Here is a 17245-nt window from a genome sequence, read left to right as displayed (position 1 = left end):
TAACCTCAATCCCAAATACTCAACTGATTGCTGTACTATGCAGGAGAGGACATCCTGCAGACTGCATCCTATCAAGCAATCCGATTTGTACAATGTCAGAACCGGGACTTTTTAGTGTTACAGGACCTGCCCTTTGGAATTCCCTCCCATTGCATATCAGACAGGCACCTTCACTACTGTATTTTCAGCGCCTGCTAAAGAATTTCACATGTTCAGATTCAACACCCCACCATGTAAACTTAAGCAAAAGTAGGTCGCAATGACCCAGTTTTTAAGCATAAAACAGCCATTAACATTTATTTTATTTATTACATTTCTATACCATCCTTCATCTGAGGATCACAGGGTTGCTTACAATTCACATAACAATTATAACTATGGCACAAGTATATTAGTGCAATAATTTTGAGTTGTGAATTACTAGTAACAGCAAGAGAGAGGGGGAGAGACCTTGCACCGAAACCACACATTATCTGAGACCTTAAATTCTAGCCTGGGACTGATGTATCATCATGCAATGAATGCAGTCTTTCATTTCTTTGGCAAATAACCTAAGTGTCAAATCTTGAAAACTAAAAATTCTGCTGTTGACACTTCTGGATTTTGTGGCAATGAATTATGGGGTGATTTCTTATTTGTTTTTCTTCAAAATGCAAACTCAAATCAGGATTTTCCTAGCTCATCCCATGTCTAGTGGTACACAGGTGATGTTATATTCTATTCAGAACCCTGCAAATGTGTTGTTACACCAGACAGCAGCTGAAAAATGAAGTTTCAAGCTGCTTGCTCACCTTCATATTCCAAAATGTATCTTCATCATAAACATATCGTACTTTGGAATCACAACACAGGTAGAATGTTATGCCATGCTTTGTAGCTTTAGATAGCATATATATACCTTCCTTTGAATAGCATTGTTACGAATTGGGGAAGGGGGAGATTGCCTTACTGGCAAACACATTTTTTGTATAATGGCCCCCACCTCTCCCCCACAGAATTAGGATAGGTTGCCGCCAGGGAGAATGGAGAACCTCCTGCCACACACCGTATTCTGTCTAAATGTGTTTATGAGTCCTGTTTCTCAAGATCCCCCCCCTTCAGTCCAGTTCTAGGAAAAAACTAAGAGGAAAGCTTTGGATTTACGTTCCGAAAGCTAAAATTTTCACAAAACATTGTGAAATCTCTTCAGAACAAACATCAACAACACCTAAAGCTTAGCTGTACCATCTTAGTACCTGCATGAAAGGTTTTAATAAGAAATTCCAGAAAATTGCCTTTTTAAACAACGAATGCAAATGTTAACATGCAGTATAACAAATTTTATTAGAGTAAAAAAGGAAAGGAAAAGAGAAGACAACAACCACACACCCAGAGTTGCAAATAAAACCAAATCAAGTCAACCCAACCCAGCTAGTTATATGTTGCTTGCTTGAACAGGCTTGGGTTTGACAGCCTGTGCACTCTCTGTCTTCCTGGGAAATCTTATCAGGAATCCAAAAGCAGAAGGAAAAGCCTTACATATTTAAAGGAGTTTGAGACCAGCAAAAACTGCCCCCCCCATTCCTAAGATGGGTTGTCATTTGGCCCAATCATGTATTAGAAACTCCATTTCTAGTATCACCAGTCTCGTTAGCCAATCAAAAAATGGAGGTGACTTCCACCTTCCTAATGACTCTGCTTACAGTACAAAAGGCTTTGTTAGGAATGTAAGAGCCTGCTGGATCAGGAAAATGCTGAATCTAGTCCAGCGTCCTGTTCTCACAGTGGCCAACCAGGCGCCTATGGGCAAGCTTCAAGGAGGTCCTGAGCACAAAAGCACTCTCCCCTCCTGACGTTTCTAGCAACTGGTATTATAGATTAAGAGTTTTCATTAAGCCTGGCCACCTGTTCAAGGGGAGAGTGTTGATTGCTTACCAACTGCTACAGGTGCAATCGGAGTCTTAGCTGAATTAGTAACTTTCACACAATATAACTACTGAAAAAACATTCTGCCGTGCCACAAGGAAGGTTCTAACTGGAAGCTATCTAATTAGATAACATTAATTAGTATCAATGAATGGATAACACTATTGTGGTTTGCCAAAGTTTCAAAGTTGAAATTAATGTTCTTAGTTTCCTATCCCAATAAAGCGTGAGAGAATACATATATATTATATTGATCTGTGGGACGCGGGTGGCGCTGTGGTCTAAACCACTGAGCCTAGGGCTTGCCGATCAGAAGGTCAGCGGTTCGAATCCCCATGACAGGGTGAGCTCCCGTTGCTCGGTCACAGCTCCTGACAACCTATCAGTTCAAAAGGACATCAAAGTGCAAGTAGATTAATAGGTACCGCTCCGGTGGGAAGGTAAACAGCGTTTCCGTGCGCTGCTCTGGTTCGCCAGAAGCGGCTTAGTCATGCTGGCCACATGACCCGGAAGCTGACTGCGGACAAACGCTGGCTCCCTCGGCCTATAGAGCAAGATGAGCACTGCAACCCCAGAGTCGTTCGCAACTGGACCTAAGGGTCAGGGGTACCTTTATCTTTACCATTTATATTGATTTGTAAATAGGAGGTAAAATAAATCAAATACATATACTGTGACAACATCTCAGACTGCAACTATTTAGTTTTGTTTACTAAATACAAAATGCACATGCTAACTATGCTCTATTTAAGGCATTGAACGTTTTTCAAGGAAGATTTCCAACTCAAGGTTTTCTGGAAAACCAAAATCACGGCACGCAACACTCAGTATACTATAAAAATAATGCTCATATTAGTGGAACCATCATTAGAGATTGATATAATAAAATCAAACTTTCAGACTTTTATAGGAACTACTCTGCTGCTTCTAGAACTTTTTATTTAACGTGGCATTTATCTAACTTTACTCTTCAGCAAGAATACAAATTGCCCAAGCACATTTCTATACCCAGGAACAGTCCTTTTTCAACAGGTGAGCAAATATGCCAATGAAATCATTCTATCCCTGGATTCTAGTTAGTAAGTCATAATAAGGCATTTCAGAGAAGTACCGTGCACACAGTAAGTTTAGCATGAGAAACTGTGCTCATTCACGGTTTCAGTGCATCTTCCAAAATGGTGCAATGATGTAACATGGGCTGGGATACAGCAGCAGTATCGCAGATTGGAAGGACATTGCTACAATCTCACAGACATAAAATAGATCCATTTTCTTTTATTTACTTAGCAAATTTTATACCACTTAATAAAAAAAACAAAGTAGTTTACATAAAATGGTATAAACTATCACAATAATAAAAATACACTTTAAAATGATAGCCATAATAAAAAATATCTATCTACCGGCACATAATAAAATCTGCATGTTTGGGTCTAATAAATGGGATGGAGGCATCCAACAGATGTGCTGGGACTGCACCCCAAAAAAACTAATTGCAATTTTTGCTTGGGGAGAACACACCAAGATACAGTTTCTGTATCTTGCACCTACCGTTTTCAATCTCAAATTACCTACCTGTTAAAAAACTCTCACCTCTCCACCAAATAAGCCCCTAGGCCATAAACTGCCCCGAAAGCTGGTGAAGTACAATTCCTAACCTCTGTTCTTGTCTGTTGGCTGGAATTCTGGCAGAATGCACTAAATGGTTTATGAGCACATGCTGTATTCTCTCTGCCTAGAACTACTCGGTCCATTTGACCTCTGTTCAGCCATTTACAATAGTTTTTTCCAAGATTTAGGCAGAAGATACTAAAGTGGTGTGTCAGCAAAGAGGCCAAAGCCTGCCTTTATAAATTACTTGGTGTATTCTGCCTGAGAGAGAAATTAGCATGGATGAGTTTCAGATAACAGAAAACACCCTCACCAGCTACCAAAATAGTATCCCAACCTGAGATTTCAGGAACGACCTCCCCAACTGCAGCTGCAGTTAAAGATTCATTCAACCCTTTGTGCTAGTTACTGCCATTGTGGCCTGCCTGGTGAAGAGGTTACAATCTCTAAGACAATTCGTGGTCTTCACATATTTAAACCCAGAAGGACTAAAATATAAACTGCTTCACTAGCATGTTAGCTAGCATGCAAATATATTTTCATTTAACATTAAAAACACTTGTACGCCACCCCTAACAAAGTTGTCTAGTTATTCCAGGTCTCATACAAACTAATAAACATGATGTAGTGTATAGGTGGATTTCCACTCACCATTTCAAAGCATGTTTAATCCTCATTGTTCACCATTTTTATTTTTGCCACAACACTACTACCTCCTCTGTGGAAGGTTCACTTCTAGCATGGGTGGGGAATCTTTTTGGGCAGATGGACCAGATCTTAATTTTTATCTCCCTCCAAGCTGTGGGCCAATTTTGACAGTGGGTGGAGGCACCAACTTGTCAATCATCTGATGTCATGACCACTTCAGATGACCAGCCCCTCTCACCCCTGCTTTATAACGTAACTTGCAGCGCTGACCCAAAGTGTGTCAACTGACTCTCTGCTTTGTTGTTGTCATTATCTGTTTTGTTGAACCATCTTCTCTTGCCATTTATAATACAACCTAATAACTGTGGTTGTCGTATTTTCTCTATGTTAAAGAGAAAACTCTGCACTTTTAACAACTGCAAGGTTACAGTTTCAACAGGTGGAGCTTTTCATCACTGCACCTGTGTTCCAGGAAAGATCCTCTTTTTACAATTTTGTCATGCAGCTGTTAAAGGCACACTATTCCATCCGCATAAGACTTACTTCTTAAAAACAGGTAGAAATAGCCTTTCATTACTGTTCTCTATTGAGAACTTGCTTCTTAAAAACAGGTAGAAATAGTCTTCCATTACTGTTCTCTAAATCAGAACTTTAAAAAAGGCTTCTGTTTTTATCAGTACCCGGAGACTACAATTAGGTGAAACTGAAGTTTTAAATTAGAATTTGAAGGCTACAATTCTAAAAATGTTTACTAGGTAACTTGGTATGAACAGAGCTTGCCACCTCAGTGTCACCCTTAATTTATTTTCCAGTGGGACCACTGCTCCCTAGTACATGTCACTTTCTTTAGCAATCTGACAGTCACATTTGTGAAAATCTGCACATTGCAAACCCTGAAGGGGCTGATAAGGTCACCAGCCTTATAACTGATAGTCTTAAGATCACATATCATGCTTGCAGTTGCAACAGGTTCCCGGACATTCAAATTTTTCCAAACAACAGACAAGGAGAAATTGTTTGCATTTTCATTTGACATAGTTAAAGTCCATGGCTTATCTTTGTTCTGCTTATTTTTAAGACAATTTCAGTTATTTCTTCAAGCAAAACTCTAAGCAAAGATCTGCCTGCCCCAAATTCACAGCAAGTCCCAATTTCACCCACCAGAAAGAGTCAGTTAACTCACTCTAGTATTTTACAAGTGGTTTATTAGCTAATTAACCAGATTCAATAACAAAGTACAGTGCATGTTTTGGAGATATTTCACAAGTATTTCTTAATGTAAGAAAAAGGCTGTCATATAAGCAGAAAGCTGTAACATTGCCCTTCAAGAAATGAGAGGGGGAGTAAGAATTTATCCCTGCAGATTCCATTTACACAAAGCACAATCATTCCTCTGTCAAATGTCTTTCAAATCTGCTAGTTGTGCAGTGAGTGCCACTCTATATGCTAAACTTCTCAACACTGTAGTCTTCATGGATTTGTTGTTGTTTAGTCGTTTAGTCGTGTCCGACTCTTCGTGACCCCATGGACCATAGCACGCCAGGCACTCCTATCTTCCACTGCCTCCCGCAGTTTGGTCAAACTCATGTTCGTAGCTTCAAGAACACTGTCCAACCATCTCGTCCTCTGTCGTCCCCTTCTCCTAGTGCCCTCCATCTTTCCCAACATCAAGGTCTTTTCCAAGGATTCTTCTCTTCTCATGAGGTGGCCAAAGTATTGGAGCCTCAGCTTCACGATCTGTACTTCCAGGGAGCACTCAGGGCTGATTTCCTTAAGAATGGATAGGTTTGATCTTCTTGCAGTCCATGGGACTCTCAAGAGTCTCCTCCAGCACCATAATTCAAAAGCATCAATTCTTCAGCGATCAGCCTTCTTTATGGTCCAGCTCTCACTTCCATACATCACTACTGGGAAAACCATAGCTTTAACTATACGGACCTTTGTAGGCAAGGTGATGTCTCTGCTTTTTAAGATGCTGTCTAGGTTTGTCATTGCTTTTCTCCCAAGAAGCAGGCGTCTTTTAATTTCATGACTGCTGTCACCATCTGCAGTGATCAAGGAGCCCAAGAAAGTAAAATCTCTCACTGCCTCCATTTCTTCCCCTTCTTTCTACCTAAATTTATTTTAAAACATTTACAGTTACTTCCTAGGAGAAGTTGATAAAAGGTAAAGGGACCCCTGACCATTAGGTCCAGTCGTGACCGACTCTGGGGTTGCGCGCTCATCTCGCATTATTGGCCGAGGGAGCCGGCGTATAGCTTCCAGGTCATGTGGCCAGCATGACAAAGCCGCTTCTGACAAACCAGAGCAGCACATGGAAACGCCGTTTACCTTCCCGCTGTAGCGGTTCCTATTTATCTACTTGCACTTTGATGTGCTTTCGAACTGCTAGGTTGGCAGGAGCTGGGACCAAGCAACGGGAGCTCACCCCGTCACAGGGATTCGAACCGCCGACCTTCTGATCAGCAAGCCCTAGGCTCAGTGGTTTAACCGCAGCGCCACCTGGGTCCCAGGAGAAGTTGAACTGTTTACATAAATACCAAGGTTCCTACCTTTCTAAATTCCAAAGCTTGGCAGTATTAAGATAATTAACATTTTTGTTGGTTCTGTAATAGAACAAAAGCAAACACATGTAGGATTTAGGATGAGAAGTTTAAGATCACATACCTGCTAACCATCCACACAGCCTGGTCTGAATAATCTTACGGTAATTGGAATTGTAAGACTGATGCAGTCTGAAACAGCACCTGGTACAGGTAACGCATCAAAACTACTGGGTTGCATTCAAACTGCACCAGTGGTCCAATCACACAACAGGAATTCTGTTTCCTCTCCTCCCAACCATACGCCCCCAAAATTTGCTTTAGAAGACCCACCACCCCTTTGAAGCTGATTTTAAAGATGTGGGGTAGCTGGAGAAGACAAAGAGAGGAAGCTCATTTTCATGAGCAGAAAGGCAGTGGTGGGTATGCCCCAGTCCTTTAACAACCCTGTGAATTTAAACACTGTTATTCTCATTCTAAGGGGACCCAGGTGGCGCTGTGGTTAAACCACTGACCCTAGGGCTTGCTGATCAGAAGGTCGGCGGTTCGAATCCCTGTGACGGGGTAAGCTCCCGTTGCTTGGTCCCAGCTCCTGCCAACCTAGCAGTTCGAAAGCACGTCAAAATGCAAGTAGATAAATAGGAACCGCTACAGCAGGAAGGTAAACAGCGTTTCCATGTACTGCTCTGGTTTGCCAGAAGCGGCTTTGTCATGCTGGCCACCTGACCTGGAAGCTATACGCTGGCTCCCTTGGCCAATAATGCGAGATGAGCGCGCAACCCCAGAGTCGGTCACGACTGGACCTAATGGTCAGGGGTCCCTTTACCTTTACCTATTCTCATTCTACAGATAATGAATCAAAATGTTGATCTGGGCCAGGCATCCCCAAACTTCGGCCCTCCAGATGTTTTGGACTACAATTCTCATCATCCCTGACCACTGATCCTGTTAGCTAGGGATCATGGGAGTTGTAGGCCAAAACATCTGGAGGGCCGCAGTTTGGGGATGCCTGATCTGGGCTTTGCTAAGGGCTATCCAGACAAAATTTGTCTGGCTGAGATTTCAACTCAAGTCTCATTACCTGCCCAATTTACAATACTGAATAGTATTAAAGAGCAAACAAGTATGAATGGGCTGGGGATTGAATTAGATTAATATTACCCCCAAATTATATACATTTTCATGAAATCTTTATTTCAAGTTGTAACACTTACAGGAAGTATGAAGGGGATGTATAAGTAAAGAACTTGCTCAAGTGTTAGTAAATAGACAAGGTAGACTAAAACAAAGTTCCATGTTTCCTATAATGCAATTAAATTAGAAAAATCTTTATATAGAACCTCTCCATTTAGCCAAAAAGCCAAACACATAGTGAAGCCCAGAATAACCAGGAAGCATAACTTCCTTTTTCATTGTGCTATGGACTAAATCTTCAGTGCTGTGGCAAATCTTTCTTTGCAAAGGAAATTGTGTCTTAGATCACTGACAACAGTATTCCGTACTGATGCAATAAAGACAAAGAAGAAAACTGACATTGTGAATTCAGTTTTTCCATTTAAAGAAAACAGGCAGACTTGCCTCTGTAATGAGTTCAGCATCGAACAGTTTCAGTACATTCAGAACAGCTTTTTTATGTAATCCATCAGATACCCAATTCTTTTATCCTGAAAGTGGATTCTGTTACCATATTATATGTTGCCACATTGCGCTTTTCCACAATCTAATATCACCGTTAGCATGAACAACCGTCTTCAAAATAACAAAATTAATTCTATGCAGTTTATGAAGTGATACTTTTTACACTGAAGTATTTGGCCAATAAGACCTGATACTGCATAAGAATATTACCTTAAACAACTTCAAGACATCCTATTGACCTACTGTCTGTTGAAACTTCTACATTTTGCTACTCTACATCGTACGGCACAAACATTTCTAGCAGGTGGCAACTAGTGTCCATTCAAGTATTACAGCTCATTTCCATCTCATTTCATTCCTCATCCTTGTTTGTAACACTATAAAATGCAGTGCTAAAAATCAAAGGAAGTTAAATGTAATTATGGACAAGTGACTGAATTCATTAAGATAAATTAAGCTTCACCAAAAAAGCTACAGAATTCATTTCTGAATACTGTAAGGACTAAAGCACGTACCAATAACTACCTCTCCAAGACTTCAGAGTCAATGGTGAATTACAGGATTCGGGGAGGACTTTGTGTTTCTTCACTGGCATCACTAAAAAAAGAACCCTAAAGCCTATCTCATTTCTAAGGGATCACTTCACATTAGTGAACCAAATGTGCAAGTCTCCTGATTATTAGTATACTGGGCAAAAAAGTGCAGCCATTCAAGAGCTCCTTGCAAAATGAAGTTGAGGGATTGGGGAATTTTTTAAGTTCAAGAATCATATTCCCCTGTAAGCAACCTTCTGGTGGGCACTGGGCAAGGCAAAATATGTGTGGGACCAGAGTTTAAAGAGGACAAACTAACAGATTCTGAGATTGGTGCAATAGGCTACATATAAGCATGAAAAATACAGGTTTCTACACACACTCAAGTCTGTTTTCACCCTCCATCAAGCAAAACACAAGGATTATTACAGTTCAAGGACCCATGCCAACAAGGCAAAAGTACTTGAGGAGGATGTAGTCAGGCCCAGCGAGCAGTGAGACTTGGGTAGAAGTAACATGGCCTGGGAGAGTCCCGAGGCCCATATGGAGAGGACTGGAGGGCCACATTTGACCCCTGGGTCTGAGGTTCTCCACCGTTGATGTAGCTGTACCAAGCACGTGTTTTAGAACATGTATCCAAGCTACTGCCATGATACTTTTATAGTTTTTTTAAAAAAACAAGTGTACACTAGTGTATTAGACTTGTACCAATGAGAACTGGGTTCAAATCACCATGCAGCACGTAGCTCACTGGTGACCTTGGGTCAGATACTAAAGCTAACCCAGCCTAACCCATCCCAAGGAGCTGTTATGGAGATAGAAATGAATAGTCCCGTTTACACCCATGTACTACTTAGTTTAAAAAACAAAGTTTCTTAGTGAATGCATTTCATGAACAATTTCCTACTCCTAACTTCTCCAATCCCCATGGCTTTCAATGCTTTCTTTCTAGCTATGAAGTAGAAATTTAAAAATTTTACCTCAAACAATTCAATTTTTCACCAAACCCATGGAGGTTGTCACTAAGTGGAAAGAAAGGCCATGGCACCAGGCAAAATACAATTATTTCCAAAGAAGGGACAAACTCCTAAACATTTTCTAAAAGCAGCACAAACTCTTGAGTGACAACAGGTTAATTAATTATCTCATCCTGAGCAATGATCAGAATTACGGTAATATATTAATGCACTAAAATAATAATAATAATAATAATACCTATATTATTTATACCCCGCCCATCTGGCCGGGTTCCCCCAGCCACTCTGGGCAGCTTCCAACAAAATATTAAAATACAGAAATCCATCAAACATTAAAAGCTTCCCTAAACAGGGCTGCCTTGAGATGCTTTCTAAAGGTAATTGTTATTCTCTTTGACCTCTGGTGGGAGGGCATTCCACAGGGTGGGTGCCACTACTGAGAAGGCACTCTGCCTGGTTCCCTGTAACTTGGCTTCTCGTAGCGAGGGAACCGCCAGAAGGCCCTCGGCGCTGGACCTCAGTGTCCAGGCAGAACGATGGGGGAGGAGACGCTCCTTCAGGTATACTGGACCGAGGCAGTTTAGGGCATTAAAGGTCAGCACCAACACTTTGATTTGTGCTCGGAAACGTACTGGGAGCCAATGTAGGTCTTTCAGGACTGGTGTTATGTGGTCTCGGCGGCCGCTCCCAGTCACCAGTCTAGCTGCCGCATTCTGGGTTAGTTGTAGTTTCCGGGTCACCTTCAAAGGTAGCCCCACGTAGAGTGCATTGCAGTAGTCCAAGCGGGAGATAACTAGAGCATGCACCACTCTGGCGAGACAGTCCGCGGGCAGGTAGGGTCTCAGCCTGTGTACCAGATGGAGCTGATAAACAGCTGCCCTGGACACAGAATTGACCTGTGCCTCCATGGACAGCTGTGAGTCCAAAATGACTCCCAGGCTGCGCACCTGGTCCTTCAAGGGCACAGTTACCCCATTCAGGACCAGGGAGTCCTCCACACCTGCCCACCTCCTGTCCCCCACAAACAGTACTTCTGTCTTGTCGGGATTCAACCTCAATCTGTTAGCTGCCATCCCTCCTCCAACCACCTCCAAGCACTCACATAGGACCTTCATGCACTACATTCTATAACTAGATATAGTACAAAGTTTTGCTGTTTAGTATTGTCTACAACCTGCAACAAAGCTCTCCATCAAAATAATCTCAACTATCAAGCAAGCCTTGAGTAGTTTCATACTGGCAACCCCTGTGCAAAGAAAACATACTATTTTTACATTTTGATCTGGCAATCCTAACCATATTCCTGAACTTCCCCAAGTTACAAAGAATGTTTTCACAACTGGGTAACAATGCCAGCTAAAGTGCTAGGGGGGAGGGACACAATTTGATTTGTTGTTGTTGTTTAGTCGTGTCCGACTCTTCGTGACCCCATGGACCATAGCATGCCAGGCACTCCTGTCCTCCACTGCCCCCCGCAGTCTGGTCAAACTCATGTCTTTGTTTCAGCAAGTCTAGTCACACATGTAATTTTATTATGAATACTTCATTTTTAGTTCCACTGATTTTATCTATATTTTTCATAAATATTGCACAGTATTTTCTGTCAAACTACTTACATATATTTCTGTTTTATTTTGTTTATCTGAAATATTTTATTTTTATTTAACACATTACATATTACCCTTCATCCAACAGATTCCAAGGTAGTGAACAATTTTAATGATTAATAAGACCTTATAATTTACAATAAAACTGGTAACATTAACTCTAATATGAGGAAGCAGCTAAAAACATACACCAAGTCTAGGCATTACACAAAGTAAAATACCTGAGGAAATTTAACCTGGCACACTCTTCAGGGAGCATACTACTTGTAAAATCAAGCTCAGTTCAGAGCAGCTCCTTCACCATATGCAACCAAGAATAAAGATCAACTGTATAATATGGACTGGCCTTGTAAATATTTCTTTACACACCATCAATTTCTCCTCAAAGGTTTAAATGTCAACACAACACATTTCATATAAGCATATGAAGTGCCTGTATGTCAAAATATGTTGTATGACATATAAGATGCACATGTCAGGGAGCTGGATTTTTTGTGACTGTCTGCCACAAAATGCAAAGTATGTGTATTTGGTAGGGTATAATTTGTGTAGCAGCACTCATATCTACTTTTTAAAAACTGAGTTACAATAATTAAATCTGAGAGACCAAAATACCAAAGTTGGATGATAGCAACAAGCTATTTGCAACTATTTGGTTCAGAAAAGTATTTTACTATGAGTTGACACGATAGCAAAAGAGCATTTCTCTGAATGTAAAGTGTTGTTCAAATGTACCATCCATGAACACACAGTTGACTTCCACTTTGGATAGACTTTACCTTCATAGAATTATAGAATCATAATTACTTTCAGTGCATGACAATATTGCAAATTATAGCTCAATTTCAAGAACAGTTTATTATATACCTGATTTGCATTCCTTACATTTTGTCCTTACTCCGAGTAAAAGTACCATCAATGGTGAACTGTGGGGCCCAGTATGCAAAAACTAACATTCAAACAGGTTGGGAACCACCAACTTAACCTTTGACTAAGGAACAACGACTATCACAGAGCAAGGTACAATCTCCTTAGCAAAAGATTAAGTATATAACTAGGTCAGTCTTGCTGCACTGTAACATGCCTATACGGTCCATTCTCAATAACCATTGCAATGCATTTCATTCAGGCAATAATATCCTAATTAGACTGTGAAAAAAACTAGTCCCACCATAGAAGATGCAGGCAGCACTGACAGTCCTTATCAATGGCAGATTTTGGGTAGAAAATAAAAATTTTAAGCAGCTCTAATTAGTGCACATAGGTTGAAAACCTACACCTACCTACTTGGGAATAAGTTCCAGCCAATTCTAAGGAACTGAAATGTGCATATGAGTACAGCTAAAGTTCATGACTAATAAGCAACACTGGATCATGCCCCTTACTTAATGCAAGTCTGAGTCTGCAGCTGATCCAAGTTACAACATTTTTGTTTTTCTATTTCAACACACACCTGTTTCTAACTGCCAACATACCTTGACTGGTTGCCTGCCTACAGGCACCTCATCGATCCTCAGGGTTTTTTTTTTACCAACCCCTTTCTATACCCAGCCACTCACCTTTCATTTTGACAGTGGGGGAATTGGGTCCAGCTGATTGCTTCCGCCATCCTCTCCAATTCTGGCATAAGCTCTCCGCCTCAGAGATGAAGGAACAAAGGGAGTCTTCTTCAAAGCGGTCAGAATCTTCAAATGAAAACCTTTCCCCGTCCTCCCACTCTGCAAACATGAGTTCCATCACATCCAAAAAAACAGGGAAAGGGAAAAAGCAGGCCTTCTCTCTCAGAGAGGTGCAGCGACAGGACTCCAGGACAACCTGTATTAGTACTTCAAGTTCAATTTGCTCATTTGTCTCCGGAGGGTAGGTGGGTGGGGGAAGGAGCAACACCAGCAAAAACCCAAGCAACTACAGCGACAGAACTAAATTTTTGACCGTATACACTCAAAAACAAACAAACCAAAAAACACCCACAGCTGCAACGTCTTCACAACTCCGCTTCCTCAAAAGAAAGAACGGGGAAAGTGCACCCGCAAACCGCTCCTTGGCTTGGCTGGCAGGTGGACACCTGTATTTAGCAAAAACGCGGAAGAGGCTGAAATAAGCGAGGTTTTCAGCCGCCCCCCCAAAAAAGCAGCAAGAGGAGGAGGGATATAAAAAAGAAAAACCCCACCCAGAGGAAACTGCTTGCAAACAGGGAGCTCACCGAGGCCCGTCTATAAGCCACCAGCGTTTGGCGAGGGAATTTGGGCTGTCAGGCGAGTGCATATGTGCCTATCCCCTACCGCACCCCGAAGTTTTGACACCCCCCAAAAAAAAAACGCAAACTAGACGAGGCCCCTTGCAGGACGCCGCTCAGCAGGAGCAGTGGGGAGGGGAGAGAGATGGGGGCAGGAGGGCTGTTGCTCCGCCAGAGCGTGTGACAGAAAGGGGTCGAGTAAGGAGAGAGGGGTGGGCAACTGTGGGGTTGAGAGACAGGAGATATGCGGGGCGGGGGGACGGGGAGGCCCGGCAAATAGGGAGCCTGCGGCGCCCCCCACCGCGGGCTTGAGGGGGAAACGGACGGAGCCTGCCTCAGGCGGCGGAGAGGGAAGCAGCTGAAGCGGCCCTCAGACGGGTTCTGGGGGTTTTTTTTGTCTCGTCCGTCGTCCGGGCCCAGCGACTGGAATCCCTTTCACGGGGGCGCCATGGCGGCGGAGGGCCCCTCCTGGAGTGGGGCGAAGGCGACGACGGAGCGAAGGGAGGAAGAAGGGGCGGCTCCGCGAAGCGAAGTAAGGGGTAGGTAGGTTAACCCGGGCTTGGGCCTGGCGCGCCGACGCCTCCCTCTCGGCCGTCCGCTGAGCGAGCGCCAAAATGGCCCCCCTCGCTCGCACGCGCGCGCACGCGAGTCCACCCCCCTCCCCGCACGGCCACGGGCGAGCGCGCGCGCCGCCCTCCCTCTCAGCCACCACAGCGAAGCGGCCCTTTAGGCTCCTCCTCCTCCTCCTCTTCTCCTCACTCCCTCCCGCCTCCTTATCGCCCAGCTGAACTTCGCTTCCGGTCGCGCCGCTTCCGGCTTCCTCCGCGACTGCCCGCAGAGATAGGGAGGAGGAAAGGAATATACTGCGAACCCGCGGCGGCCCCGCCATAGAGATGCGAATAGTAGAGGCGCCCGCGAGTGTCACCTTGTAAAAACGGAAGCTTCCGGGCTCCTTTAGGTATCCGCGCAGGGTTACCTGGGGTCACGGCTGCGGAACACGCGTTGGGCGCGCGTTCGGAGCGCTATGGTTTTGCGTAGGGTCATGGATGATCTATATTACTGCATTGCAGGGGATGGTTGTTGTTGTTATCGTTATTTATCATTTGCTAGAAGCTACTCAGAGTGTCTGGGGCAACTCAGTCAGATAGGCACTATATAAATAATAACTATTTTTATTACTAGATTTGTCTACTGCCCTTCATCCAAAGATCACAGGGCTGTCTGCAACATAAAATTACAAAACGAAAACACAGAATATGTAATAAAACAAAAACAAACCAGTAACACCCCCCCCTCGTGTTAATCATCCCAAAGCCTCGTTGAAGAGAGATGATTTTGCCTGGTTGCCTAAAGATATGTAAGGAAGGGCCATAGGGTTTGTCTAGATGACCCCCAGGGTCCCTTCGAACTTCAGATTCTATGATTCTATGCCAGCTGTGGGAATTGCAGCTCAGTGTGTGAGGATCATAGAATTGTAGAGTTGGGTGGGACCACAGGGGTCATCTAATCCAACACACACACACACACACACAATGCAGGAATCTTTTGCCCAAGAATGTACTTTGAATGTGCTTCAACTACCATTGAACTCTGTGGGACTTGCTTCTGAGCAGGTATGCATGGATTGTACTGCCAGACCCTGCCAGGAGGTGAAAGTGAGGAGCAGCCTATAGAAAACACTGGAGAAATCCAGGACTTCAGTGTAGCCTGAGCCAGCCCATAGATGAGCCAGGATGAAGCAGCTGCCTCAGACAGTGGAAACACAAGAGGAGGCACCCCACCTGCCCCACCATTTCTACCAGTGGCTGAGACTCTCCACTTTGCCACTGGTCTCCACCCACCCCTGGAGGCATAGGGATCCAGCGCCAAAGCTCTCCAGAATGCCTCCCTCTGGCCAGGTTCCATTGGGTGCACTTGTGGAGTTTGCAACCCACCACGCCCAGCAGCAAGGCTTTGCAGCGGCTATTTCTTGAAGGGAAGCTTCAAACTCCCCAGCTACATTGTGGGGGGTGGCAGCAGGATGTATTGCCTCAGGCACAAAAATGTCTTGTGCCACCCTTGAGCACAGCTGGGATAAGACAACAGTCTGGGCGCCTCTTCCACAACAAAAGGTAGCAGCTAATACTAACTCGAGGCTTCTTTCATTTTTATGGTGAATATTTTTGGAAGTGAGTTTTATTTTTAGTTTTGAATTATTTTTACACTTTCTGCCTGACTACTGCTCCATGTGGCTAACAGTCAGCAAAGCAAAACAAAAAAGTGGATCCTGTGTTTTCCCTTCAGGAGAAAGCAAAAACTCTCTGAATACTGGGGTCCACATTGACTGCTTGAATGCTCATTAGGTGGAATGGGAAGATTTGCAAGGTAAGTTAAGTACTCCCTATCACTTTAGGTAAGGGTGTCTTATATGATAGAACCTCCATCGATCTGTATCCTTTACCAAAATGGCCATTGCATCTCTGGGCTTTCCAGAATAAGGTTATTTGATGGTCCAGAAGTCACTGGAAGCAACAGAGGGCCATTAACAATACAGTGGATGCTCAGGTTGCGAACGTGATCCGTGTGGGAGGCACGTTTGCAACCCGCAACATTTGCAACCTGCGTCTGCGCACGCGTGGGTTGCAATTCGGCGCTTCTGCGCATGCGCAAAGCGCAATTTAGTGAAGCTGTGCATGCGCGTGCTGAAACCCGGAAGTAACCCATTCCGGTACTTCCGGGTTCGGCGCAGAGCACAACCCAAAAACATGCAACCTGAAGCAGCTGTAACCTGAGGTATGACTGTATAAGGGAACTCCTTCCGAGTCTGACCAGAGACTGGGGATTTGGAAGGTTGCCAGGGTAACTGCATGGGGGGGGGGGGAGAGCAAAGGGTTTCTGGGAAGGAGGAGGAAGAAAAAGCTGAGATCCATCTTTGGAGGAGGCTGGCTGCAGGCAGGCTGCACTGTTGCCTCCTGAAATGACCATGCCGTAAGATCTGGACTCCCTCCATGCAGACCGAAGGTGTAAATAGGTGAATTAAGATGTCGTAGAAAGGCAATATTCAGCAGCCCATTGTGCTGTGATCTGAAGACAGCTCACCACAACTACCGGTATATTGGTACAAAAGTCAGGTGTCTTCCCCTCTCTACCGAGCAGTGGCAAAAGTCCATGGGGTCCCAAGCCCCCCCACAGGGTCTGTGTCCCTTTGGAGAATAGAAGACGCAGTGGAAACTGTCATGACTTTAAGAAATATGGTTTATTTTTCTTCAATTCATGTTGGGTGCTTTCCTTTCAGCCTTCTATTGGACCCCAATAGGATTCCTAAATAGAGTAGATAACAAGAGATTCAGTAACTAGACCTTTAGTTATTTGGTATTCAGAATTTTATGCCCCCCCTTCTTGTGAATAGATTGTCTGAAAAGCACATTCTAGGCTGAGAGGAAGAGATGATAGTAATTAACACTGGCAGCTGTAATTACACCTCATGCTAATAACACAGAACAGACAATTTGGTAATTACTGTGCCTTTTCTTTTATAGTGCTGCAGGAGGGATAGTGTGTTGACTTT

The 17245-nt window shown here is 43.6% G+C and overlaps 1 protein-coding gene and 1 long non-coding RNA gene across 12 annotated transcripts in view; one reads left to right on the top strand and one right to left on the bottom strand.

Moving 5' to 3' along the window:
- ZSWIM8 (zinc finger SWIM-type containing 8) overlaps positions 1 to 14524 on the bottom strand; it is a 54381-nt gene extending 39857 nt beyond the window's left edge. For all 10 annotated transcript variants that reach the window (XR_015949966.1, XR_015949967.1, XR_015949968.1 and 7 more), the window contains exon 1: positions 13022 to 14524. Coding sequence is in view for 7 of the 10 variants with exons in the window: in XM_060275044.2 (XP_060131027.2) it covers positions 13022 to 13199 (178 nt within the window). In the remaining 3 variants the exon portion in view is untranslated. The remainder of the gene's footprint in view (positions 1 to 13021) is intronic.
- The window catches only part of LOC148685566 (uncharacterized), a 4912-nt gene continuing 1775 nt past the window's right edge, over positions 14109 to 17245 (top strand). The window contains exons 1-2 of one of the 2 annotated variants that reach the window (XR_015949969.1): positions 14109 to 14237; positions 15982 to 16062. This is a non-coding gene — a long non-coding RNA (uncharacterized LOC148685566). Of the gene's footprint in view, positions 14238 to 14528; positions 14657 to 15981; positions 16063 to 17245 lie in introns of those variants that run through there. The other variant, XR_015949970.1, reaches the window with a different exon arrangement.

Source organism: Zootoca vivipara, chromosome 5 (genome assembly GCF_965207765.1).
Source record: "Zootoca vivipara chromosome 5, rZooViv2.hap1.1, whole genome shotgun sequence".
NCBI classification, from domain to species: Eukaryota; Metazoa; Chordata; class Lepidosauria; order Squamata; family Lacertidae; genus Zootoca; species Zootoca vivipara.
This window is presented reverse-complemented; position numbering and strand designations above follow the sequence as displayed.